Source organism: Larus michahellis, chromosome 8, assembly GCF_964199755.1.
Source record: "Larus michahellis chromosome 8, bLarMic1.1, whole genome shotgun sequence".
Lineage (NCBI taxonomy): Eukaryota > Metazoa > Chordata > Aves > Charadriiformes > Laridae > Larus > Larus michahellis.
In genome coordinates this window covers 45710004-45736974 of record NC_133903.1, presented here as the reverse complement: position 1 = coordinate 45736974, position 26971 = coordinate 45710004, and the positions used below count along the sequence as shown (strand labels likewise).

Genomic DNA, 26971 nt, shown 5'->3' with positions numbered 1-26971 from the left:
CCCACAACACATTTTGAGCTACCCTCCCCAGGGCAGCAGCTTTTTAACCCCACGAAAGGTGGCGATTGTGGGCAGCTGGGTTGCGTTATTCACAGCCCGCCTCCCCCGCACCCTGTGAGTGGGGGTGTCACTGCGGGGCTGCATCCCACCAGCAGCTGTATGGACCTGCAAGCAAAACACATTAGCTGAGCGCTTCTGCTAACCTGATCAGCAGCAGAACAATTAGCACTGCCTTCAAAGGAAACCCAGAAATGTTGTTTCTGGGCAGCAACCGCTGCACCCCAGAGCTTGTACAGCCTTCAAAGAGCAAAGGGACACAGCTGGAGACCTTTGTCAGCCCACACACACCTGGTCCATCCTTGAGAGTCCTTCTCGGGGGCACGTGCCCAGGTCTGTCACCTCCCCAGAGCACCAGGCTTCTGCCCTGACAGGGCACAGGGAGAGCCCAGGGGATGCAGCAGGTTGGGGAAGGCCAGCAATGGCAGGGAGCCCAGTGCTCCTGTGCCCCAAATCTTCGTTAGGGGGACAGCAAAAGCCAGCAGCGCTGTCCTTTCACTGCAGCCCCATCACCCACCTCCTGCCATCCTGTGGGCACAGGGTGCCAAGCCTGGGTGACCCAGCAGCTGGGGGAGGGCTGTCCCCCTACATTTAGCCCTGGCAGAAAGGCAGCGCTGGCCCCCTCCTAGCCACAGCACTGGCCCCCTCCCAGCCAGCTGCCTGTCCCCCAGGGTCCTGGGGGAAAGAAGGATGCTCCTCATGCCCTTTGCCCATGCCCTGGCTGCCAGGCATGGCCAAAGGTGGCCCTAGGCCAGAGGTGTGCGTGTCTCCAGCCTGGGGCTCAAGGTGTTGCGTGTCTCCCAGCCTGGCACCAGCGGAGGAGGACAAGTGCAAACACTGCGGCCAGTGGGCCGGGAGGAGGTTATCTGGGGCCCGGCAGTGGAAAAACTCTCGGTGTGTGACTAAGGCACGATAGCACCAGGTGTGGGTCCAGGCAGGGCAAGCGAGTCGGGGAGTTATCGCTTCCCCGTGGGTTCAGGTGCCTGAAGCCAAATGTTTCCTAAGGGTGCGGTGACAGCCACAACCCCGTTATCACGGCGCCTGGCCCACCCCAAGCGGCGGGGACGTGGGGGCAGGCTGCTGGACCTACCCCCCATGGCAGGGATGGGACACTTCCCACTGCCCCACTGAGAAGAAGCACACAAGCCCTGGGAGCATCCTTCAGCGGGGATGCTCTGTCCCTGGGGACCCAAGCTCCCACCTTGCCTTGTGGCAAGGCAAGGTCTGTGTCAGCCCCTCCAAGAACCCCCAAATTGTCCCTCCCACCCCAGAGCACCCAGGCTGCATCCCACCTACAACACCCGCATCCCTTCCCCAGCTCCATGCTGTCCCCATGGACCACAGCAACGCCAGGGTCGAGCCCTGGGCAAGGAGCCCTCCGAAACCTGCAACACCACCTTCTCCCCACAGCCCCGCACCCCCGAGCCACCTCTGTGGGACCTGGTGGCTGCAGCATGGGCTGACACAAGCTGGGTCACCCCCAGTCAACAGAAACCCACCCGAGCTGCTCTTTCACCTCCGCCTCCAGCCATGAAACCCCCAGGGCCCTGCTCCTGATGGCAGGTGACTGCTGGGTGCCAGGCCACGCTGCGGCCATGACTCACTCCTCTGCCGGGAGGTGTTTCTCCATGCCTCGCTCCTTCCTTTCCCCGCTTGCCTCCCTGCTGCACCCCAAAGCCACAAGGTTGAGCTTTAAGGTTTGCAGGGGGGCTCAGGGTCCTCTGTGTCATCCTCCACCGTGGCTCCCAGGGGGCTTCTTGCCAGAGGTGACCAGAAAGAACGGACAGGCTGGTGGGAGGAGACACGTCCCAGAGCAGGGTCTGCATGGCCCTGGTGTGGGCACGGTGGTGTGGACATCACAGCATTGCCCTGCCAGCCAACTTTCCATCTGCACCGTCCCTACAGCAGCCCAGTGTGTGATCCAGGACCCCAAGACCTGCCTCAGGCTGGGCCAGCCATGGACCCAGGGGTTGTACGTGGGTAAATCAGCACTTCAGGAGCCAGCATGGCTTCCCCGGAGCATCCTCCTCTCCTCCGGCACAGGACACACTGTTAGTGCCACATCTCCTGCAAAGCAGGGTCTCACCCGGCTTGGCTGGCACATTTTGGGTCCCCGTGTGCCCCTGCCAGGCTGTGGCAAAGCACTTCCCAGCTGGCTGTGGGCACACAGACCGCAGGCAGGGATTGTGCCCCAGCCCTGCCTTCCTCAGCACTCCGAGGGTGTTTTCTTGCTGCCCTCATCGCTTTGCAGGGCAGGTTTTGCTGGGGATGGGACCAGGCTCCCTCCTCCAACGGAAAGTGCATCTTGGCCCAGGCAATTGGAAGAGGGTGTTTTTTATTAACAACAAATTAACTGTAATTGTCATTTCCACTCCTCGCCCAGGCAAAGTTCCCAGCCATGCCGGTCTCTGCAACCGCCGTGCCCCATCGTGTGCCCAAAGAAAGGAGCGCCTTGCCCCGGGCCCAGGGGAGCAAACCTGGAGCGGCTCTGCCTGAGGAAGGAGCCAAAACGCCTTCCCCTGGCTCTCGCCTCCATGTAAGGCAGCGGCAGCAGAGCCGGACTTCGTTCCCGCCCTAGCGCAGTGATGATGAAAGGCGAGGAAGAACTGGTTTGTGCTCTGATCTCAGAGCCGAACCTCAAAACAGCCACGGACCGTCACTCCGGCTCCCAGGATGCTTAGGGAGGACAGGACAGCAGAGCCAGCCTTTCCAGTGGGACGGGATGGTTGGAGAAATTCATCGTTCCCCTGGAAATAAAAATAATAATCATAATAAAAACACAAAGCCAGAGATTACTTATACGCATACAAACACGCAGGCACGCACTCTCTCCCCATCTGGCTTTGCCAGCCTGACTCATCGCTAATTCAAACAGCCCACACCTTTCCCTCTCCCTCTCCCTCCATGTGACATTTTGAACAAAACTCTGGGGAAGAGGCAGCAGTTTTGCTCCGGCCACCCCACCGGCATCAGATCGTTGCCTTTGGGTAGCGAGGGTCCCAGGAGCAAGAACACCCCTGGTAGCCCATCACAGGTCACTCGTGTCCCAGCACAGTCACCCCCACGCAGGTACCTCTCAGAAAGTGGGGCAAGCGGAGGATGGAGGCGTTTTGGCTGTGGAAAGGACAAGTGATTGAGCCTGGTGGATCTGTGACACCTGTGGATGCAGTCCCATGATCCCATGCCAAGCTGCTGCCACCCTGCCTGGAGACACCCACGCTGTTGTACCTGCTCAGGGCAGACCCCAAGGCTGGGTGCTGGCTCCAGGACACTCAACATAACCCCAGGACACTTGTCACCCCTTGGGGAGGCATCAGTCCCACTTTGCCCTTCCTATCTCTTTTTCCAGTTTGACTCTCCATAGCTGCAAGCAGGAAACCAGGAAGGAGCGGGATCAGCCCTGCCCAGCCCCTGTTCGAAGCACAGCTACATCCCATTTCCGCTTGCGGGGCAAGAAACCTCAGGGCATCCCCCAGCCCTGGCCAGCCGCCTGGGGTTGCGGTGGCAAGCACGGGAGGAGGAAGCCACCACCACCCTGGGCCAGGGCACCGCACAGACAGTACAGCATGCTCCCTGCACTGCCAGCATGGTGTCAGGTCCGGACACGTCCCAGCCTTCAGAGGGATGCGTGCATCACAGGTAATCAGCCGTGGGAGGGAGGGATGGAGCCAGACCTGCTTGCTGAGCTTGGGACCTGCCAGCACGCTCGTGCTGAGTCACCACCTATTAACGCAGGGAAACCTCAGCACCTGAACCCCGCCAAGCTGCTGGGCCACCCCCAGGAGGACAGCAGAGACAGCACACAGGGCTGGGCAGCTGCCACCAACCTCCCGGTTGTGACCACAAGGCCGGTGCCACAGTGCTCCTGCTGCAGGGGACAGCGGGACGGAACCGCTCGGGAGGAATACGGGACCAGCGAGGCTCCCGGTACAGTTTCGGCTGCCATTCCCCTCGGCAGTGACTCACCGCAGGACCAGTCACGCCATCCCGGTGCCGCAATTGCCCCATCTGCAGATTAGGGAAACTGAGGCACGGGGAAGTGGGGTGACTCAAGAGCTGTTGCACAGGAGATGCTGCTCAGATGCCGAGGCTTGGGCGTTCCCCATCGATCCTCCGCAGCTAACTTAAGCAGAAATGAACATCGATGTAAATATTTACTGACAAGCCAGCCCAGCCTCACCCTCTCCTCTTAGAAGAAAGCTTTAAAGTAAACTCTCCTGGCTCTTTCATGTTTACATCTTGTTTATTTATTATACAGCAGATCACAATATTTCAACAGTTTGCATATAAAGAAAAGTAACATTTCGGAGTGCGAGAGACCTAACGTGCCCAAGCAGAGAAATGTTAATTAACAATATACACAGACGGGAACAGTGCACTTCCCAAAGCCGAGACTCATCTGTGTTCCCAGCTGGAAGAAAAAAATATATTAAAAAAACAGAAACATTATATATTACTGCTTTGTTTAATTTACAACTTGCTTTGCAGAAGCTGCACATAAAAAGACTCATTTTCTTTTGAGTTCTTTTTTTTTTTTCTTTTCCCTATATGAAAGTTTCAAGTATAGCAGAGACCTGGGCATTCATAGCTGGACTCACTGTCCTTTACACACTAAATTTAAAAAAGCAGCATGGGGAAGGCAGCTGCAGCAGTACCTGGTGTCATCCTGAGGGGAAGAACATGACAAATGAAAGCAGATGAGAGCCAGAAGAGCCATTTTAGGCTCCCAAGCAGAAAACTGTGGGAATGGCCAGGACGGGACTCCTGTCAGGGTCCCAAGCTGGCAACGGGAGCATCCCTGCTCCCTTTGCAAGGTGACACTGCACTGCCAACCCCTGCAAACCTTTATAGCCACGAGCCACAGTCAGGTCCCACCTTCGTCCCATCCAGCCTGGGCTTTTGGGTCAGGAAGTTTGTTCTGATGGCCACAACCGAGAAGACCAGCAATCCACTTCCCAGCACTGTGACCCACACACCCAGCGGGCGCAGGTTTCTGGCCAAAACCTGGCCGGAGTCTGCCACCAGAGTCCCTGGAGCCAAGGGGGTGCCAAGATCAGGGGAGGAGGAAGGTTTTTAAGCTGATGCCAAATACAAGCCAGGAGCTCTGGGGACAGATCCCTGCTGCACCAGCCCCGCCACTCATCGGGTGCCTGGCTGGGGGGGACCCTCCAGGTGTGGGGAACTGAGTGGTGTGCCTGGGCAGGGGCTGGAGACACTTCTTGCAGCTTTGTTCCCCATCTATACCCCAAAGCAGCCCTTCCCCACCACTCGGCTGGGCCCAGCTCTCACAGCAGGGGCAGGAGGAGAAAACTAGTTATCAGCTACAAGCGGAGAGGGCTGGGCGGCCAGGCTGCTCCCCAGTGCCATCCCCAGCCCGACGCTATTTACACCGTGAGCTGGCTCCGGGGACACCAAGTCCAGCCACGGCCTGCCGCTCACATGTGCCTCTTCATGTGGAGGGCAAGGTGGTCGGAGCGGGAGAAAGCCCGCTCGCAGAGGTGGCACTGGAAGGGCCGGTGCCCCGTGTGCTTGCGGTAGTGGCGGGTCAGCTCATCGGAGCGGGCAAATTTCCAGCCACAGCCTTCCCAGGTGCAGTGGTAGGGCTTCTCACCTGCGGAGGAGAGGGGGTGTCAGTGGGCTTGAAGGTCCCCATCCTCCCTACGCCTTCACCCCTGCGCTCCCCTGCCCAGCACCCCCACCTTTTAAGGGGGATCCCTGCCCACTATCCTTCGGAGAAGGGAGCCCCACTGTGTACTCATCCCACACACACCTTTGCCTGACCCACCTTTCCTTTTGTCTCCCACCTTCCTGCCCCTCCCCACGTGCTCCACTCTCCCATGTGCCCTGCATGGGGCCCGTCCTATGGGCACCCCTGCCCCATAGCAGCACCCCTCCACGTGCCCCTGCCCCACTTCAAACTGTGGGTGTTCCCCCTGCCCGTCCCTGCTGTCCAGCCGCACCATGTGCCCTGTCCCAGCTCTGCCAGTGTCTCACCATACACTCCCAGTCTGTCTCCTCCCTCCATGTGCCCACAGCCCATTTGGGGGGGCCTCTCCACGTGCCCCCTGCTCCTGCCTCTTCAGGCATCCCTGGGTCCTAAGGCCAGTAAGGGGGGGATATGGCGGGGGTGGTCTCACTGTGTGCCTTGGCCCCCACGTGCCCCTGCCCGACACCACCATGGGGGTCTTTCTGAGCACTCCCGGGGACACCCCCGCTTGCACCCTGCCACACGCAGGATCCCTCTGCACAGCCCCGTGCCGGCTACGGGGTCTCTCTGGGTGCCCCCGCCCAGCCCCACCACGGGGACCCTCCGAGCGCCCCGGGACTGACCGCGGGGGTCTTCTCCGCCACCTCCCCCGGAGCCCCTCCACACCCCCGGGAACGGCGGGCTCGCGTGTCTCACTGTGCGCCCCGGTGCCCCGACCCGGGACCCCATCCGCACGCCCCCCGCGTGGCTGCCCCCCCCCCCCCACACACACACACCCGGCGCGCCCTTACCCGTGTGGGTCCGCATGTGCGCCTTGAGGTGGGAGCTCTTGGTGTAGGTCTTGCCGCAGCCCGGGTATTCACAGTTGTGCGTGGCCGTTCGCTTACGCGCCCACGAACGGCGGCCGCGCTTGGGCTTGCAGTCCTCGGGGGGGGCCCCGGCCGGGAAGTACTCCAGCACCGGGGAGTTGGGCGGCGTGACCAGCAGCCCCGGCAACCCCGCCGGGCCCGGCCCCGGCCCCTTCAGGGGCTCCCTGAAAACACTGAAGTGTCCATGAAACTGCGGCGGCGGCTGGGGGGCGAAGTGGGGCGCGTAGCGGTGCGGGGCCACGGCGTAATGGGGCGGCAGGTCGGCCAGGAGGTGGGGGTCGGCGCCGGGCAGCGGCTCCTCGGGGGGACCCAGGCGGCCGTGGGCGAAGCCCGGGTAGGGCAGCGGCGGCCCCGGCACCGGTCCCGGCCCGGGACCCGGCGCCACGCGTGGCTTATGCTCGCCACCGCCCGGCCCCAGGTACTCGGCGGCGGGCAACCCCAGCATGCAGGCGCGCTCCTCCGGTTGCTCCTTCTTGATGCGGGGCCCAAAGGGCTGCGCGGGGTCCAGGGGCAGCGGGCGGGCCAGGTGGAGGGGCGGGTGGTGATGGGGATGATGGTGGGGGGGTCCGCCGGGCACCCGCAGCTCCGTGTACTCCCTCCGTTGCAGGTCGCAGTGGCCGGGCAGATCCGGGGTGAGCAGCTCGGCCACATAGCTGTGGCCCTGGCCCTCGGGGTAAGGCGCCGGGAACTTGCCCGGGGTTGGGTAGGAGCCGTCGCTGTCGTAGGTGGTGCCGCAGCTCTCGGGGGTCTCGGGCAGTGGGTAGTTGGGGCCGGGGCCGGGCGGCCCCTGCCCGCCGCTGCTGGTGTGCGCCAGGATGAAGTCCAAGTCCACGAACTTGCCCAAGTCGTCCTCCTCCCGCTTGACGGCGGCGGCAGCGGCGCCGTCCTGCTGCAGCATCCTCTGCGGGAAAGAGGGGCGTCAGGACCGGCGGGGCGACGGCTGCGGCGGCGCCCGCCGCCCGGGCACCGCGGTCCGCGCCTCCCGCTCGGGGCGGCGGCTCCCCCCAACCCGTCCGACGGGTCGGCACCGCTCCGGCTGCGCCGCCCCCGGGGCGCCCTCCGATGGCGGCAGGGGGTCCGCCCCCACCAGCCGGGCTGAGCCCCATCCTGGGACGCTCTGCCCCGTACCCCCCAGACCCCCTCCCCTTGCCGCCCCCACCCCGGTGCTTACATGGAGCATGTCGGCGGGCCGCTCCTCCAGCGGCAACAGGTTGGCGAAAGTGGAGATGGAGGGCAGGGTGCTGTCGTCCACGGCCGCCGCCATGGCGGGCCGGGCCGTGGGGGGAACCGGGGCGGGCTCGGGGGAGCGCGGTGCGCGGAGCCCGGCACCGCTCCGCTCCCCGCGGCGGCGGCAGCCCTGCTCTGCGCCGCCCCGCGCCCCTAAGCTGTTAACAGCATGGCTGCGCCCCGATTGGCCCGGCCTGCATTGATATCCACCGCCGCCGCCTCCCATTGGCTGGCCTCCCCTCCGAGACACGCCCCTCTCGCGTCGGGCTGCCCCGGCTGGCGGGGGCCGTCGGCGGCCCCTGGCCCGACGGCCCGGCCGGGGCAGCGTGGCGGGGGGCTCCCAGCGTTCCCCCCGCACGCTGCCAGCCTGGGTCCACGGCGGGAGACCCTGCCGCCCCTGCTGGTGTGGATCGCCAAAGCCCGGGGTCCCTCCTGCCCGTCCCCAAGACGTAAGGTTGGCAGTGGTGCCCTATCACCTCTCCCCACACTGCGAGTGGGGAGGAAGTGTGTAGGGGGTTGTAGATCGCAGAGCCAGGGGTCCCCCGGCACCCTGCCACGAGTCGGGCAGAGTCAATGGCCGTGTCTCACGCCAGCGTGCGTGGACGCGAGTGGGAAGGTCTGGTGTGGGGTTACAGCTGAGAGCACACTGGCCAGTGAGCCAGGCACAGTGCCCGCCATGGGGGACATCGAGCCCATCAGCGAGCAAATGTGGCGTCGCAATGGGTGCTTGTGCCAGCCAGGGAGCTGGGCCGGGGTGGCTGACCCCCGCTGCCACCACACCACTCGCTTCATGTAACAGCGCCTGTGAGGCCATGTCCCCCCGCACCAGCGCTGTCAGTGAGGCAATCAGCAGCCCAGAGCGCAGCAGCTCCCATCTGGTCGGGCGCAGAGTGCGTGTGTGAGTCGAGATAACTGCCCGGGCAGACCCTGCTGGGGGGCTGGCACCTGCCTGCATCGCCTCATCTTGCCCCACAGCCCCTGCGGGACGTTTGTCTGCCCTGCCTTGGGACCTGCGCCACAGCCGAGTCTCTGACTGCTCTGCCATGGGGGGCATGGGACTGGCTGGCTGACCCTGCCTGTCCCACGGAGCCACCGGGAAAGTGCTGTCCGCCCTGGGGCTTCCCATGGGGATTGGGATGTGAGGGGATTTGGATGTCCCACCTCGTAGGAGACACCTAGGTACCCTGCTCCGTGCTAGCGTGTCAGGACATGGCATGGAGACCCGGGGCCTCTGGGCAGGCCTCCCCGGGGGCTCTCTGCCACCCTGTCCGGCTCGTAGCAAGACCTTCTCCACTTGGCCCCTGTCCAGCCAGTACCAGGAATGGCCCTGCTGCTGTTGCGCTTGTCAAGAAGCAATGGTCCTTATCTCTCGGAGCCTGTCTCCCTGCTTTCTGGGGCTTTCCATCCCCAGATACCTTTCTAAGAACTGGGGCTGCTGCCTGCGCTATTCAGAAGAGAGGAGTCGATTTAAAAAAAAACAAATATAAACACCAAAGGTGAGGTGCGCGCACACACACGCACACGCTGCTTCTGGATCCAAAGCTACTCTACCAGTTGCTTTCATCACCGTGCTTTAATTATAAGGGTGGAGCAGTGCAATAAATTATTTCAGTAATCCAGTGGAACAACAACGATTCAAATCTTCCCCCTTTTACCAGGAATCCCTGCCCTGGTTTTCAGAGCACACACTGGGTCGCTGGCTGGGCCCCGCGTGCCTGGCTGCCAGCGAGGGAGCGGGTTTATTAATGCCACCCAGTGGGTCGAAACACACGGGCTGCAAAGTCCTTCTTCGGAAAAAGTCACCTCCTAAGTGTCAAAGAAGCATGTGGGCATCACTCGAAATCCCTTTTAGCCTGGCCCCCAGAGTAGCTTATTTAAGTCACCGGTTAAGCCTATTATTTGTTTCTTGGCCAAATAATAATTAATAACAAGGCAATTTCTGCCCCGAACTTTTATAGATAAGTGAGAGCAGATGCCACAGGAGACAAGCACTAATTCCACTTGGTTTTCCCCTTTTCCAGGCAGTTTTGGCGTCTGCACCCGTGCAGCGCTGGCTTATTTTAAGAGAGGCGTCGCCAGCAGATCGGGTTCATTTTTACAGCCAATATCTCTTGCAAATGTGGGATATTCCCCAGGAAACTCTTATTACTGATGCTATGGTGGGAGGGCCAGCACGGAGGGGAGCGGCACCACACCAGGCACTGCACCAACGCAAGCGCTGCCAGCGCTGACTGTGCAGGGAGCCGGGGAGGGCGGCATGGGAGGGATTTGCCTGCTGTGAGCTGCGGGGTGGGCACGGGGGTCCCCGCCACAGCCCTGATGGTCCTTCGGCTGTGGGAGCCTCCTCCAAGCCAAGAGGGAGGCGAGCGGGAGCAGCCGGAGCGCACACAGCCCGCTGTTGACAGAAGACCATTTAGGAAACGTGGATTATCTCCTGCGCCACTACAGCAGGCTGTAAAGTCGCTGGCATCCCAGGAGATCAAACGGCGGCCCGGCGGGAGAGCAAACAGGGTGGGAAGGGCTGCCTGCTCAGGCGATGGCCAAAAAGGAAAGGGTTAATGGTTATCCCTGTTCTTGGCACATCTGGCAGTGGAGGAGCAGGAGAATGCTGGAGGAGCGACGGATTCCCAGCATGGTTTGTCAGAGGTGGCTGCATCAAGCCAGGAGCATCGGCAGCCCTACCAGCACTGCCACATGCCGTGGCACCCTCCCCACGGCACACAGCACACCGGAGGCAGCAGAGGGGCGATGCCCCCGGCACTGCTGGAGATGGCATCAGTGCCCGGATTGCCCAGCGGGACCCCCAGTAGACCAGGGGTGTCCCCTGCCCCACAAAGCACTGGGGACTGAAAAACACCCGCGCTGTGTCCCCCCCATGCTCTGTCAGGTGGAACTGGGTGCCTGGAGTGAATGTGGGGACTTGCCTTCGGGGCATCTCTGTGCTCCCTCTCTGACAGGAACCATGGAGTGCCTCCAACATGGGCCATGGTGTCACAGCCCAGAGAGCTTCTACTTTGGTGGGAGGCAAAACTCGAGCCCCAAAAGCTTTGCAGGGGACCCCGTGGGAAGGTGCAGTGGGGACCCATGCAGCAGGACACACTGGGCTGCTGTGACGCTCCAGGGTTACGTCCCTGATAGCAGAAAGTGGATCTGTCTGGGTTTTACTCTCTGCCCTCCCCTCTGCACAGGGCTGGCCCACCTGGAAAAGGGTCCAGGACCCCCCAGACCTGCCCACACCCCCCTGAGACCCCTTCCCCTCCTGAAAAGAAAAGAGGAACCGAAAATGAAATTAAAGCATAATTCAATCCGGAGCGGGTCCAGAGTAAAGTCATCTGCTCTTATCGTGTGCTGGCAGGCTCTTCCCGCTCTGCAACAAACACAATGTTATCAGGGCACAGAGGGCAGATTCGTTTGCACCGGCCGAGCGAGCTGCTGTGTCCGCCCTGCCTGCCCCGGGCCTGGGGAGCACTGGGATGCACAGCCAAGGACCGGGGCTGCCGGGGGCTGGGGGAGGCAGGCAGCACCCCGCCAGCACCAGCAGGGAGCCCGGCTCCGGGATGGGGTGCTTTGTCTGGGGGCCACATCCAGGCTCTCCACTCAGCTCTCCGGCCAGGAGAGCCAGGTCAGGTCCCTCACGGTGAATGTCACTGTGGAGTAAATGCTGCAGAGCTCCCCTTGGGTCACTGTATAATCCTCACTGTAGGCAGCTGCTGGAGACCAAGCCCTGCCTGGACAGGGCTGCGGAGGGACAGGGCTCAGGGGTGACGTCTTTGCCTACGGGAACATACATGGCCCCGTCTCCCATGGGTGCTGCCCAGCTGCCCGCCCAGGGATGCTGCTGAGCCGGCAGAGCCGGGCACCCCAAGTCCTGGTGCGGCGGCATGGTGGCACCCCCCAGACCCCGCACACGCTCCCAACCCCAGTGCGACGCCTGGGCCGCATCCTGCTTTGATCTCTGCCTGCTGCCTGGCTGTGCCCCGGCGGCTGCAGGGCCAGCACAGCCCTCTCCATCCTTCTTTATATACCCCTGTTATTTTTAACTCTGCCTACGCAAATCCCGAATCCGGAATGAGCAGCGGCCGGGGGCCAAGGGGAAATGGACATGGTGCAAATTTCCTGCCCTTTTTACCTCTCTTCCTCTATAACATACAGCAACGTTTTTCCTCCACTGCTTAACTTTCACTGGTACAGGAAAGCTGAAAGCACCAGGCTCTGCACAGAGCCACAGGGTCCAGCACCGCAAGGGACGGGGTATCCCCCTGCTCAGAGGGGACATCGCACCTGCTGCGGTGCTGAGAGGTGTCCCAACCCATAAACATATGCCGCAGCCTCCATCAGCAGTGCGACGTGCTCGAGGCGTCCGGCCAGTCCTCGCAGCAGCGGCCTCACGTGTGAACGCGTGCGCTCACGTGCCAGCCAAGGGCCACATCCTGCCCCCTGTCCTGGTGAGCCCCCCGCCCGGCATCAGCCACTGCAGCCAGGTCTGGACCGCGGCCGTGGGAGCCGTTTGCTTTGTCTGCCACCTGCAACAGTGTTGGAGAAGACCTGTGCCACCCCAGAAGCACCAGATGTAAAAGGAGGAATGGCTGTTTTCTGCTTCCAGGTGACCAACAGGGAAGGTTGGGAGGAGTGCGGGATATTTTCCCCCAACCTCTCTGGTTTAATCTTTAAAAAGAAAAAGCCCCAACACGCAGTGCCAGCAGGCTGCACGGGAAGTTTTGCAGTGGGCATCATGGTACGGCTGCACAGCGCAGGGGACGTGCACATTAGAGCCCTTCTCTTGTGCCTTGGGGATTAATACCTGTGCATCACAGACGAGCAATTCGACTACAAAAGTTTCGAATAGTACGGGCAAAAATCTCTGCCACTCTTTTCCAAGCAGCCTCCATCCCTCCTCCCTAGCAGTACTCAAAGGTATTCAGCCTCCAATGAATCCGGACTCTCATCTGGTGGGGAAAACCTCCTTTGCCTGTGCACAGAGGCAGAGAAAGTGCGGGCATCGAGGCTAGCACTGGTCAGCCCTGCTCCGCACAGCTCCACACCATTTCCCAGCCCGCAGAAAGCCCATCTGACCCTGGAGGCTGAGCACTGGTGTGGCTGTGGTACACAGGGCACTGCTGGCCCGGCAGGGGAACAAGTTTCTGATGGGAGCTGTGGCGTGGGGCTGAGCGAACGGGCTGCGCCATGAGTCACTGGCACCCTTGGGGACACAGCCGTGGTGTGAGGCAGTGGGAGACAGCCCAGGGGACAGCAGGACAAGCAGGGAGCCAGGGAGCCATCCTGCTCTGCGTGGAAGCCGTTTTCCAGGACATCTGATTTTGTTAGTCCTCCCATGCAGCTATCTGCCCGCAGCCACCTCAGCGGTGTAAATCACACACCGTAGAACGTTGCACAGAAAAGCCGCCCCGCCACCGTCCTGGGACACGCGCTGCACTGAGGCCACCCACTCTGGCATAGGACGCCAGCTAGCCAGCCACGGGCAGATGCCACGGAGCAGTTGGATGCACACAGCCCACAAAAGCGCATCCTCCCGCCTGCGACACGCGCGGCAATGTCTGGCAGGAGCAGCGGCTGCCCCATGTTGGGAGCAAACCCGACGTTACATAAAGCTGCTTCATTCTGCTCCAGGAAGTGGCATTTAATTACCCAGCCTCTCTGGTAGTAAATAGGTTTGCAACACACTACAAAAGGCTGGTTTTGTTGTTTTGTTTTTTTTTTTTCCCCTAACCCTGCTCATGCGCTGCCGCCGGTGAGCTCATCCCCTGGGAATACCGGCTCCAAAATAGATTCGCTCCCTTGTTGGAAATAATCAAATGGGAATCCAAGCTGGCTGAGCCCAAGCCCAATTCCTCCCTTTGTTCTGGGGCTCTGGCAGTGAAGGGGTTCGGATCGGGGCGACAGGAACTCGCCTTCTCTTTAATTGACCTCCGATGATGAAACAATCAACCAAACAATTTAGAAATGTGCATCCAGTGAGATCATCGGGAAAACTTCTCTGGGAAGGAGTCTGGTGAAAGGAAGGTGGTGGTAATCCACCTGCTCCAACCGCTTCGGCAGGCTTCGCTGCGTGGCACAGCATGGCATGGCACGGCACGGCACGGCCACCCAGCGCCCCTTGGGCCACGTTGCAGTGGCTTCATGCCAGCAGCCGCCTCACTGGGGCCAACACCGGGGAAGGGGGCAGCAGGACCTGCCCCAGTGGTGTGAGCTGAGCAGGGACAGGCGGTAAACGGCACTGCTTCCCATCCACTATGGTGCCAGCACCACTGGCAGGGTCACGATGTCACCAAGCCCATCCCAGATGCCCCCCCAGTCCCAAAGTCAGGGGGGTGACCGCAGTCACCTGTTCCTGTGGGATACCCGTCCTCCTCATTTCCACCCTCAGCCCATCCTTAGCTGCTCGGTGCCCATTTATACCATACCAGCGCCAAGTGGCATCATTGCCCGAGTACGTCCCCGGCCACCCCAGCCCCACTGCGAGTGCTGCCATTCTGATGGGCATTTCTAGGATAGGACCTGCTATTCCAGAGTGCTGGCGGAGAGAGAACCCTCCTGTCCTCACGAGGGCTGCCTCCATGGGGATTTCCATCCCTGGCACCCTTTCCCCATCTTTTCGCAGCCCGGCATGAGGGCAGCCACCTGGGAAGGGCTGGCACATCTCCCCAGTCCTGGCTGTGCCGGCAGGGCTGCCCCGGCTTCCCCAGCCCGGGCGAGAGCAGGCTCCGGCTTGGCATGCGGCAGGGGCTAATTTTGGCCCAAAGGGTTTCCCTTCAGCGGGCTCTGCCGCCAGCGTGGTTTTGAAGACAATCTTAGCCGGAGTCTTCCTTCCTCGGCTGCCAGCGACCCGGAGCCGGGCTGCTGTGTTTGTGTTGTGTGTGCATGTGTGTGTGTATCTCCAAACCGCAACAAATATTTCATATTCGTTTTCTTTCTTTCCTTTTTCTTTTTTTTTTTTCCCCCCTCCAAGCCCTTGGCTGTGGTATTTAAATAGTAGGTGTGGTCCCGGCACTGCGTGCCAAAACCAACACCGGCTCCGGAGCAGATAATCCTGCGAGCAAACGCAGCAGCGAAACCACGCCGAGCTGCCGGGAGAGCCGTGCCGGGATGGGCAGTGTTGCCGGGTACGGCCACGGCACGGCCCCATAGGCAGGCAGCAAGCGGGCACAGCGGCCGCATGGCTCCCTGGCCCCCGACACGAAGCCTTGGCCACAGGGAGGAGGTGGCGGAGGGAGCGTGTCCGGCTGCAAGGCCACACACTCGCTGCTTGCTGCGTGCAGCCAGGAGCCGTTTGGGATGAACCTGGATGGTCATGAGGTTGTTTTTTTTCATATATCAAGACAAGACATTTTGCTTAATTGTCTATTTCTCCATGCTATAAACAGTCGAGGATTTTTTTATTAAAAATGCCACTTTTCTCCCTAAAAAAAGTAGAGTGTGAGCAAGTGGGAGGAGAAGTCCCTCTGGTGTTTTAAGAGCAGCTCGCAAAGAAACTTTCTTACGCCCTGGTGTTTTTCTCATCCAAGCTGAAAGCCCTGAAATATGGTGAACGTCATGTATTTCAGCATGAGTCACTCGGAGAGAACCGGCTGCTTCACCTACCCTGGCGGTGCTGGCGGTGCCGGTGTGCACCGGATAGGAACAGTGGGGATGGAGGGGACCTCTGGATGCTCCAAGGATGGACAGAACCAAACCCAGACAGGCAGGAGAGGGATGAAGGGAGATCGCTGCAGACCCATAGCCTGAATCCTGCCCTCCCGTACGCTGGGGCTGCAGCCATTTCTGGGGATGAAGAGGGGTTGCCTCAGAGCATCCATCAAGATTTGAAGCTTTGTGGCACGAGCATAATCTCCAGGAAGCTCACAAACTCTTCTGCAGGTGTGTGGCACTGATGCTGCCACAGCCAGTCCAGTGGGAGCCACGGAACCCCAGCTCCAGCAGAGCTTGTGCCTGGCTGACGATGTCCCCAAGGGCAGCACTCGCATCCGAAAAGACAGAGGAAGAGCCTTATCGCAGCCTTTGATCCCCACGCATCCCGTGGGGCTGGCAGGGCAGCAGGTTCCTGGGAGGGCAGGCTCTCATAAGGTTTTGCTTCCAAGGGGGCCCAGTTGCCATTCGCAAGCGGAGGGATAGCAAGGCAGTCCCCTGCGGGAGGGATTAGGAGGAAGCCTGGGCTTTCCCAATCCCGGCACGCACACTCACACTCCGCTCTTTTCCACACTCCCTGGGTGGTCCTGATGTAGCAACCTCCCTTTGCTCCTGCCATAAACCGGCACCCTGTGGGAAGCTGGCAGAAGGGGTACTGCCATCCCCCCCCAGAGACCACTGCCCTGGGGTGAAGGGATCCCTGGGACCCCTAGCTGCTGGGGGCAATGCCGGGAAATAGGGATGCTCCTCTCCGCCTGCTCCAGGGCACCATGCTGCCAGGGCTGAGCCCAGCAGCCTGCCTGGAGGATGCCTGGGGAGAAGTGTCCCCTGGCCAGCCAGTGCCCAGGGGTGGCCGCAGGCTGTTTGTCCCCGAGCTGGGCTGGTGCACAGCCACGGCAGAGCGTGCGGCAGGAGCAGGCAGTGTATCCCTCCCTGCCTCCCGGCCCCGCAGCGGCTGCAGCGCTGGAGCGGAGCCGGCCAGGAGTGCAGCACTTCGCCAGCAGCACAAGGTGCACAGCGGGGCGAGGATCCACCCAGCCCGTGGCAGAGTAGGAGGGTCCTTGGCAGACAAGGTGCTATTTTAAAATCCACAGCCGAGCCGGCTCCCTGCCCGACCTCGGCGCGTGTTCGGGCTACAGGCAAACAGCCCCGAGCCCAAACTCAACATCTAGCAGCCTCCATTTTCCCTGGCTCCATCTTCCCCACTGCGCCTGGGTCCTGTTCCACTGATACCTCCCACGTGCCGGCGAGGGGCTCGGCGCAGCCATGGAGTCCTATGGCTCCCTGAGGACCGCACAGCCCCACTGGCTCGTGTCCCAACGCGGAAAGGAAAATAAGGTTCGGATGTCACCTCCCCAGTCAGGAGAGGAAAAATCTTTCCAACAAAACACGCTTTTAATTCCTCACCAAGCATAGTCAGCGTTGGAGTCCCCAGCTCCCCAGATTCCTGGCCAAACAAGGAATTTTCCACCTACATCAAAGCAAAGCAACACGTTTTTGCAGGGACGGACATGAAGGCCATGCCCTGTGCACCTCCTTGTTTTGGAAAGTGGTGGTGACCATGAGCGAGTGACCACACAGGACCCTGAGGTCCCCTGCTCTCCTCCATGCCAGTCCAGCCCCTCCTGCTTCCCTAGCACCCTATGCACTGTGGGATGAAGGGGACCACAGGGGACTTTCCAGGGGCTGATGGCCCTAAAGCCGTCTCCCCTCCCAGAGATATGGGGTGAATGAGACCTGACTGAACTCGTGGCACATGGGAAGGCGAGGAAGCTGCTGAAGGGGATGTCCATGGCACAGCCATACCCCTGCCACGAGGAGGGCAGAGTCTTGGGGGGGGAAGAGGGGATCTTAGAAGGGCTGGGGGCTGCAAGACCACCCTGGCCCCACTGCTGTCCTTCATGCATGGCCCCACACTCCTCCTGCTCTGGGGCTGAGGCTGCTGGAGGGCAAGGCAAGTTTCTGTGGGACTACAGTTGGGCTCTGTGGGGCTGTGGAGCTCTCCACGGAGCTGGGGGGCTCTGTGGGGCTGTTGTTTGGGCTGCCCCCGGGGCAGTGAGCAAGGGACCGTGCAGGGAGGAGCCCAGCCCCACATCCCAGACACTCCTCATGCCAAGCCTTCTGTGGACCCTGCCTCTCGCAGGCTTGCAGCCCAGGTAGGGGGGGGTAAAGAGATGTGGGGTGGTGGGCAGCCCCCGACCACCACCCTGCCTGAGGGAGAGCCCACAGCAGCTTTGGGGACCGGTGGGGGGGCGCACAAGGTGCCCCGGGGGCAGTAGAGCAGCACGGGGATGGTGCCGAGAGGAGGAGGAGGAAAGCCTTCCTTGCTGCCCCGGGGGGCTGACACATGCCAGCAGGGACGGTGGCCCAGCCTCGCTCCAAGTGCTTGGATGGATTCAGGGAGCCGGGATGCTCCTAAAGTGGCTCAAATCCGGGGTTGACCCAGTGAGTCTGCTCCAGCTCATCTGGTGCAAATGGGGCCAGGCATAGGGATTCGGGGCATGCCGGGGTTCAGGGGACACCGGCGGGGGGGCTCCAGCCGTGCCTGGTCACCTCCCCCGGTCCACCTCTGCCCTGAGTGGGTGATCGCCTCCCCCAGCCCCTCTGGGTGAGGGTTTGGTGGATGCGCCTCCCCATTAGCCCAATCTGATGCACTTCAAAGCTGGGAGCAGAGCCCAGCTCCAGGCTCTGGGACAGGAGCCACCTGCCCTGGGGACATTAGTGGCAGGCAGGGGGACATGCGGGCAGCCCCAGCTGGCAATGGGGATGGTGGGAGATTCCTCCGGGAATCTGCACTTCTCATAAAGGGGCTGGTTCCGGGAAGGCATTGAGGCTGCGACGCTCCGCACCTGAGGCATCAATGGGACCATTACGGGGCCACTCAAGCCGCCTGGGAACCTTTTTGTTTCCAGCCAGGTCTGCTTCCACTCGACGGTGATTTGGGGATTCTTCTGCCCTCCAAATCCACAATTGCAGGCTCATTTGCATCTAAAATGGGAGCTGGGCCTTTTAGCAGCTCATCTGCTCCTGATAGCCGGGGCTGGGTGCCTGCTCGGGCACTAAACCCGCTAATGCAATCAGCGGGGCCGGAGGCTTCTGCACATCAAAGGTCCCGGGCTCTCTTAAAGCAGCCTCCGGGCCACAAACCTCCCCTCCGCCACCTTTCATCACTGCCGGGGTGGCTGTCACCCGGCCCGTGGGAGCCCCCGACTGCGGGGGAAACCCAAGGAACAGGGATAGAGAAGGGCCACCAGCCCTCCCTGGGTGTCAGGATGGGGACACTGCTGCGCCTTTGCCTGCATCCCTCTCTGGCACCCTGCTGCTGAGGTTTCCTTCCCCATAGGGCTACATGGGGGAGTCTTTGTCCCCATGCAGGTTGTGGCTGTGGACAGGACCAGGGGGCCCGTGAGGCCAGCATGGGGCAGGAGCACCCACAAACACCCTGACTCACGTGTAGGGTTATGAACAACATCCGAAGGGAAACTGGCTGGGGCAGCCCTGTCCCACATTCCCTGCTCCAGGGAGTGGCACCGTCCTCATCCTGCTGCGAGGTGTCCCTAGGGAAAGGACCAGCGGCCCCAGTGGCAAGTACCAGCAGGGAGAGCACCGCTCGGCATCCACCTAACGGGGTGCCGAGCGCTGGAGGCTGGGCTGGGTGGGACGGCCAGCACCCCAGGGTGGCCTGGCTGCGGATGCTGCATCCCCAGAGGCGAGCTTGCAGAGGGACCACCACCTCCTCCTCTTGGGAAAGCGCTTTCCTCCTTGCTCATCCTTTCTGCATCTCCCAGGCCCCCCCCGCGAGCACCTTCCCTGGGTGTGGGGAGGACACTGCCTCATGGCCCAAGGTGGCACCATGCTGCACCTGCAGGCAGGACAGACCTGAGCCATCTCCGCATCGAGAGGGCCGTTCTGGGTGCTCCCACACTGCGGGCTGGTGGCCCTACACCTCCTGCTTGGGAGAACCCCAGAGCCCCCTTGGGTCACTGTATAATCCTCACTGTAGGCAGCTGCTGGAGACCAAGCCCTGCCTGGACAAGCTCTCCTAAGTGTCTACCTACAGGGGTTGAGGGGTGCTCCTGGATGGACAAGGGGACATCTACGCAGTGGCACAGGGTTGCTGCCTGCGCTGCCTCGGCGTCGTCTGGGGCGCTGGCCAGTGGCTCCCGGCTGTCAGTCGCCTCTCATGGCAAACACAGCTGCTTCCCCATCCTTCTCCATACCCCACTGGGGGTGGCAGCGCTGGTGCCAGCCACTGTGGCCATATGGCGCTGATGTGTACACAGCGCCTGGGTAGGCACAACGCGGCAGGAGCGCTTGCACCGGGGGGACCCAGCACGCCCCAGCCATCCGTACCTTTTTGCAAGGAGCAGGGTGGGGGACATCAGTTGTCTGTACAAGGCATGGAGCCCCACCACTGCCTGCCCCACGCCTGATCTAGCCTGCTGGAGATGGGGACCGGCTCCTGGCATGGCCGGGAGCCCCCTGTATGCTGGGGAAGGAACATCTGGGGCAGGGGAGCGGGTTTTGCCATGCCTGTTGGTTGCTCGGTGCTGCCCGCTGTGACTGGGGAGTGCAGTGGGATGCTGGGTGGCTGCGGCAGTCCCACCCCAGCAGGGAAAGCTGGCAGTGACTCACCACCCATGCCGGCCTTGCTTGCCGGGCGACTCCTCCCGCACCCAGTCCCTTGGCTCCCCCCAGCCCCTGTGCTCTCCCCGTGGCAGTGGCCACAGTCCCAGATCCTGCAGGGTGCTGGGAGCAGGGTGCTGGGAGGATGCTGGCTGGGATGGCTGCCACCTGCGGGGGGGCTTCCCCTGGGCCTGGGGATAGAGGGACGCCACACCCCCATGGCAAAGGCTGCACCAGTCCTGGAGCTGAGCAGCTGAGCGCCCCTTGCCATCCTGCTCCTGTGCCCTGGCTTGGTGGTGCCAGACTCGGGATAGGGGATGGGAGAAAGTCATCCCCCTCTGCTTTTACCCCCCTTTCTCCCTTTCTGGGGGCAATTTGTATCCAACCCCTCCTGCAGGGTCACTCTACCCCTTTCCTCCTGGCTGGTGCACAGGGTCAGGGAGAGAGGGAGCCCTTCTGGGGCTGTCCCTGTCCCCAGAGCAGCGCCTGGGGCTGTGCTGAGCCCTGAGCAGCCAACACCTCCTCTGGCTGCCCCGGGGCTCGCAGGGGTGTGCGTGTCCTGGAGGAAGGATGCAGGCAGCATGCGAACGCATCCAGGGAGGATGGAAAGTCACTTCGGGACGCATCCAGATGGTCAGCCCCCATTTTGGGAAGGGGCCTCTGGGTCGAGGTGGCAGGGATGGATGTGGCAGCAGGCAGGAGGTGGGACGGGGAGATTTATGCCCAGGGTCTGACAGCAGGCAGGTTTGGGGCTGGCAGATCAGGGGCCGAGCCCTGCCTCCCCAGACATCCCGCACCAGTCCCATGGGCACCTGAGCTCCAGGGGACCTGCACCATCTCCCAGCCAGCACCCTCCGGCTGCAGGAGCACAGGTGATGGTTTGCATTTTTGGGGGTTTCCCTGCAGCCCTGCTCCATCCTGGGGGCTGGGTACAGTGAGGGGCAGAGCAAAGGGATCAAAGGGGCGGGGGAGAGGAGCATCTCGTGAGTTGTGGGTCATTATCTGTTATTAACATCTGTAATCTCCCGGAGAGCAAACTGAGATTTACAGCCTGTTATTAGGCTGTTACTCAACCTGTTGTGCAACAGTTCAATTTAAAAAAAAAACGAATGTGATTAATAGCCCGCTAATAAGGGGGAAATCTCTCCTATTTAATTCAAACAGCCTCTGCCTGGGCACTCCAGGAAGGTATGGGCTCTCAGCCCAGGTTCCCAGGCTGGCTGCGAGGCTGCTACTGGGATCCCCCCGGGAGCCCTCAAGCCACAGGACACCAGTGCTGGATGGGGACCCTGGGTGGCACCGTGTCCTGCTCCCCCCATCAGGGCTTTGGTATCCCAAAGACATCAATCAGGATGCAATCGCCACCTTCTCCCAGCACTGGCTCCATGCAAAGCGGGGTCCCAGCTGGTCCCTGGCTGTCCCCTGTGGTCACCTTCTGGAAGAGGTGGAAACTCTGAGTCAGCTGCGGTTCTTATCCAAGCATCTCACCTTTTGTTTGACCGTGACTCGCACCTGACTCACTTTGACCCCACAGCTTCCTGCCCTCCCGCCTTTCACTGCCCGTGGTCCGCAGGGTGCCCTTTGCCCTTACACGTCCCTACCACAGCTACGGCTTCACCTCTTGGCTCTCACCCTTTTCCAGGTATCCAAACCAGTCCTGCCTGTAAGCACCTCTCTGGCCCGAAGACCATGGCACTGGGAGTGCTCCCTGGTTCCTGAATCCCTCTGCCCCTGGCTCTTCACCTTTCCCAGTCATCCCTTGGTAGGACAAGTACAAGTAGGCAAATGTCACGTGGCTGTTTCCCCAAAACCAAATCTCTGGACACTATTTTCATCCCACCTGGACCCCAAAGACCCATCCTTGGTCCAGGAGGGGTTTGTCAACACAGTCCCGAGTGGAAGAGAAGATGCCAACAACTCCCTTCTGCGTTGCAGCCTGGATTCAGCCTCTGCCACGCATTCTGTCAATGGCCTCACTCAGCCAGCTTTTGACCCGGTGACTGAGCACCGTGGTTAATTGGATTGCAGCCGGCCCCGTTCCTGCCCCTGCTGTCAGCCTGAGTCCTGCCTGCGCTCCCGGGATGCTCCAGGAAAGTTGCCAGCTGGGACCCACCTCTCTGCAGCCTTTCCCTCTCCCTGCGGCATTAAATCCCTTGGCCACTTCCCTTTGGGCACACGCAAGCTCTGCCCTGGATGGAGAGCACAGGTGCCTGGGAGCTGCTGCCGTCTGCTCCTGCAGCATCTTCTCCATCCCCAGCTGAAGGCAACGTTGCCTGCAAATGCCAGTTCTCCAGGTCTTGCCAGCAATAGCCAGTCTCCAGGGCCATCCTCTGCCTGTCACAGGTGGTTGCAGGACCCTACAAGTGGAAAAGCATCTCGTGCCACCTCCAAATGACACTGCGGGAGAACTGAGGGGTCCCTGGGCAGCTTCTTCCAGCAGCATGAGGTCTATTTGGGAGGAAATACACCTGAGGAGACACTGGGCCTGGGCTGGGAGGCCTGGAGGGTACTGGTAGCATGGACAACATCCATGGGCACCAGGGCAGTGGCATGTCACAGTGGGACACACAAGCCTGGAGCTGGGGTCCCCACTTCCCACACCCTGCCACCCTGTAAACTCAGGCAGCTTTTCTTCACGCTGCCCAACTGCTGGCGATCACCGGTGGAGCTGAAACCTGTTACTGTCACCCAGCGCCGGGGTGCGGCAGGCAGGGGCTGAGCCTGTGGCCCCTGGGCTTCCAAAAGCATCCCGGCCAGCTGCCACTGCCAGCTGGGCAGGCGGCCGCACCATGCCAGCCTGCCGCACAGTTGCTCAACGCTGCAGAGGAGGGCGAGCTGAACCCGTCCTGGCGACCCACGCACTTAATTAGGGCCTTCGCGGCGCCTCGTCAGCAGGGCGCACTCGCTGCCCCGGCCGAGCGTCGCTGCGCGCTGCACGCGGCCATGGAGCCCGGCCGCGCTGGCAGGCCTGGCCCTGCCTGCATCTCACGTGGCGCGGCGGCCGAGCTGCATTTTCCACATTCCTCCCAGCTCTGAGTCACTGGCAACTTGGCTGCCAAAACCTTTACCTGTGCCTGGCCGAGCTGGCAGCCTGTGCCGGCTCCAGCGGCCGTGCATGGCTCCGTGCAAGGCGATGGGTGCCTGTCCCTGTGCGGACCCTTCGGAGTGCCCTCCCCTGCCCCAGGGGGTGGGTTTTCCATCATGGACCCCAGCAGCGCAGGGCAAAAGCTCCTGCCCTGGGAAAGCTTCGGTGCTGGGGGTCCTACACTCCACAGGGAGCCGGGGAGCACCCACGCTTGTTCCCTTTGCCCTGAGTACCCTGGGGAAGGGGTTGGCATCCCCTGACACCGCTACTGGCCAAAACACCCCGGCTCTGGGCACCACAGGCAGCCTCGCTAACCTCCTGCCGCCTCCTGCCCCGGCTCGCTGCGCCTGACTCTTTCGAAGAGTGCAGCGGTGCTGCCAGCAACCTCACCCTGCCGGCAGCCAGCCCGCCCCGGCCCCAAGCCCTGCTCGCGGCCACCTGCACTGCCCTACATCCCCATCTGGGCACGCCAGGAGTGTCACCCCCCCCGGCACCAGGGGTGGCCTGGTACTTGCCAACATAGCCGCCACTGAGGCCTCCGGCACATGGGAAGCACTTGGCTTGTGGCACTGTGTGCCGGGGAAGCCGCGGGGACAGGGTGTGGAGGGAGGGGACCCCGGGTCAGCACAGGGTGAGGATGCTCCATGCCTCCTGCCCCAGTCCAGCAACCCGGCTCTTCCACCTCCCCTGCCGCCTGCCCTGGCCAAGGGCTGGGGGTGGCCAGGGTCTCCTGGAAGCCCCCTGTCCGGTGGCGTGGATGGGACCCTACATCCTACATCCCCTCCCAGCAGCCCCTCAGGATGGCTCGGTGTCCACACATGCCTCTCCCACTCGCTGCCCGCTACCTGGCACTGCACTCCCCAAATCCGCTCTGGGGCCTGGCAAAGCTGCGCCAGGGATTGCTGAGACGTGGCCCAGCGCTGGGGCGAGGTGTGACCCCACCGGCACGGCAGCAGCTCCCACCCCGGCTGCCCTCCCATGGGACGGTGGGCTCATGCTGGTGTGCATGTGTGCAGTGGCTTTGCTGGGCCGTGGCTGAGCCCAGGGCAGTGTGGCCACGTGGGTGGAGGCCACATGGGTGAAGAATGAGTCCGGGTGGCCAGCATGCCACAGCACCTCACCAGCCCCGCGCTGAGACAACCCCGGGGGGAGGAGCCAGGTGGGGGTTGGTGTGCATGGGGGATGTACAGGGGCATGGAGACATGTGGTCTTGTGGTGTCCGTGGGTGTGTGCCATGTGTCCCTGTCCCCATGTGGCTTGCAGGCACACACAAGCCCGAACCGAGCCATGGGGCAGGGGGTGGAGTGGGGTGATGGGGTGTGTGGGTATGTGGAGGGGTTGTATGTGTGATGGGTGTGCACGTGGGGCATGGGGGGAGGAATCCATGGTGTGGGGTCTGGGTGGGCTGTGCGTGGATGTGGTGGGTGTGCATGGTGTGTATGTGACGTTTGCCTGTGTGTCAGGCACGTATATCGGTGTGCAGGGTGTGCATGTGTGTGAGGGGTGCACGCGCGTTCAGATGGCGGCGTTTGCAGAGGTGTGTGGGGGGGAGGGGGGGACGCTGGTGTTTGTGCAGCCTCTTCGGGGGTGTGTGTGTGCAGAGGCCTGTGCACGCCTGTGGGACATGCAGGGATGTGCACAGCGCCTGTGATGGGGGGGACAGTGGGGTGGCACACATGTATACACAGGGGTGTGCACCGCAAGGTGCACGTGGTGTCAGGGTGTGTGTCTGTCCTGCGCCGCACGCTTACATGTGCAAGTGTCCCCGGTAGCAGTTCCCAGCACACAGCGGTGTGCCGGTGACACCGCCGGCTCACTTGGCAGCAGGTTGGCGAGCTCTCGTGCGAGCAGGTGGCTGGGGAGCAGCCCGGAGCTCTTCCTGGTGCCTCTCCCCAGAGCGGTGGCTCCAAGCTGTGACACAGGGGCCAGGCTGTCTCTTTCCGGCTCTTTCCCAGCCTGTTGGGCCAGTCGTGTCAGGTCTTGCCGCGATTTCCCGGATGGCTGCTTGGCACTTCCCTCTTCCCTGTCTGGATGGGCAAGTTCCTGGAGCACTGAACTGGGGTACCGCATCCCCCTGGCCCCTGCCCTGCCTCCCCGGCTCCAGCATCCCGCTCCGGTGCTGGCTGGCTCCCCGCGCTGCCACAGCCACCCTGCCTGGGTGATGCTGGGCGGGTGGTGAGGGAGTGGGACTGTGAGCGCCGGCGGCAAGCGGGCACTGAGTCACGCCGGGACCAGGAGGTGTGGGGAGAAACCTGCCACCTCTCCGCCAGGCGGTTGGGGCGGCTGGACTGGCTGGGCGAGTCAGGCCTGGGCGGGCAGCGCGGGTGCCGTTCGTTTGCCACAGTGGCTGGAGGACGTGCCGGGAGGATCGGTGCCGGTGGGGACAGGCATCTCCTGGTGCCAGAGCCCAGGGAGAGGCACCCACCAGGGCCAAGATGGTGGGCAAGGGCTGCCCGGAGCTGGGAGCTGGGCAGACAAAGCCAGGCTGGGATGGCCGCGGTGAGCTGGGCTCTCCATCCTACTGCGCAGGATGGTACTGGTCACTTGGGGATGCTCAGCCTTGGTGAGAGGCCAGACCTTCGGTCAAACTCAAGCTGTCCATGGAAAACCCCTTCCCTGCCCAGAGCTGCCTGCAGCTCCGTGCCGGGGCTGAGGTTTTGTTCAGAGGGTGCAGCCATGACCGCAGGTGGGTGCATAGGAGCCGCTTGCTGTGCTGAGCCCTGCCATGCCTCGCTGTCCTCACAACCTGCCCAGGGCAACGCAGGCTGTGCCACCACTCCTGCCCCAGCAGCAGGACAGCTCACGCGCCCGCTTGCCCGCCCCTCCTTCTGCACATGGGGAAACGCAGGCAGAGAGCATGGCAGAAGAGATGTGCTGGGTTAAGCCCTGGAGAAGCCACAGGCATCAAGCCAGCAGCCCTGCCCAGCCCCACACAGTCCCCACTCCAGCATTCAGGGAAAGCTGGAGGGTGAGGCTCAGGTACCATGGCGAAGCCAGACCCATTTCAGTGTCCCCAGAAGTCAGGGGACTGTCCTGGGGACGTCCTCCCCCAGGCCATACTAAGCTGTGCCTCCGTGCCCTCCCCCTGGCCATGCCAGGCAGGACGAGGGCTCTTGGCCAGGGCAGGGGAGGTGTAGGCCCCCAGGCACCCCAACCTGCTCCGTTTATTTCCACAACTGGTGATTAAAATTGCTGCCAGGGTCTGTAATTACCCACAGCTCTCCCCACCTGGAGCAGGGGCTGCCTGGGAAGCGCAGGGCCAGCCAGGGTCCCAGTGGGTCAGTCCCCTGGCAGGGATACAAGGGACCCCCAGGCTAGAAGCCCACCTGGTACCTTCGCCAGACCCAGGGCTGCATCTGCACAGGAGGGATGGAAGGACTCCCTTCATCCCAAGCCTTTCCAGGAGCCTCTCAGGTGTGGTGTCCCAGCAGCTGGTGCGCAGGGTGCTGGGTGCAAGGGCAGGAGGTAAGTGGTGGGGGCACAGCTGGGGCAGCCCATGGGATGAAGGGGCCCCACTGCTGAGTTAAGGTCTCCTCCCTGAGGTCTCTCCCTGAGCAAGCGAGACTGGATCCTGGCTGGCAGAGGAGGGATAGGGCCCTGCGGTGGTGCCTGCCTGGAGGCTGGTCCCTTGAGCTCCACTCTCCATCCCTAATGACTTCCCTCCCATTCCTGCCATCGACATCTGGTTAATGAGCCTTATAGCTCCTGCTGGGAAGGTGCTGGGAACTGAGTCTCCCGCTGTGGCTGTAACCCTTC

At 62.1% G+C, this 26971-nt stretch overlaps 2 protein-coding genes across 9 annotated transcripts in view; both read right to left on the bottom strand.

Annotated features, from left to right (window-relative positions):
* DMAP1 (DNA methyltransferase 1 associated protein 1) overlaps positions 1-1685 on the bottom strand; it is a 38421-nt gene extending 36736 nt beyond the window's left edge. For 2 of the 5 annotated variants that reach the window (XR_012588770.1, XM_074598121.1), the window contains exon 1: positions 1557-1658. Coding sequence is in view for 4 of the 5 variants with exons in the window: in XM_074598121.1 (XP_074454222.1) it covers positions 1557-1654 (98 nt within the window). In the remaining variant the exon portion in view is untranslated. Of the gene's footprint in view, positions 1-1556 lie in introns of all 5 variants that reach the window. The other 3 variants (XM_074598128.1, XM_074598122.1, XM_074598119.1) reach the window with 2 other exon arrangements.
* A 690-nt stretch (positions 1686-2375) lies between these two features.
* On the bottom strand, positions 2376-8094 carry LOC141747610 (uncharacterized). 4 transcript variants are annotated; one of them, XR_012588773.1, is made up of 5 exons: positions 7805-8094; positions 6556-7534; positions 5497-5668; positions 3885-4180; positions 2376-2804 (listed from the first exon to the last, which is right to left on the bottom strand). XR_012588773.1 is itself a non-coding variant. In XM_074598143.1 (4 exons), the coding sequence occupies exons 1-4, from the start codon at positions 8084-8086 to the stop codon at positions 2735-2737; spliced, it is 1503 nt and encodes a 500-aa protein (XP_074454244.1). In that variant the 5' UTR covers positions 8087-8094; the 3' UTR covers positions 2376-2734. The 4 variants fall into 4 exon arrangements, 2 of the variants coding, with proteins under 2 accessions (XP_074454244.1, XP_074454245.1); XR_012588774.1 differs by having other exon boundaries at positions 4024-4180; XM_074598143.1 differs by lacking the exon at positions 3885-4180.
* Positions 8095-26971: the final 18877 nt, after the last annotated feature.

Coding starts and splice junctions, on each gene's coding strand:
- LOC141747610 (XM_074598143.1), bottom strand. CDS start 8,086: ATGGGAGGCGGCGGCGGTGGATATCAATGCAGGCCGGGCCAATCGGGG. Junction 7,535..7,804: donor GGCCCGCCGACATGCTCCAT/GTAAGCACCGGG, acceptor TCTTTCCCGCAG/AGGATGCTGCAGCAGGACGG. Junction 5,669..6,555: donor GCACATGCGGACCCACACGG/GTAAGGGCGCGC, acceptor TCTCCTCCGCAG/GTGAGAAGCCCTACCACTGC.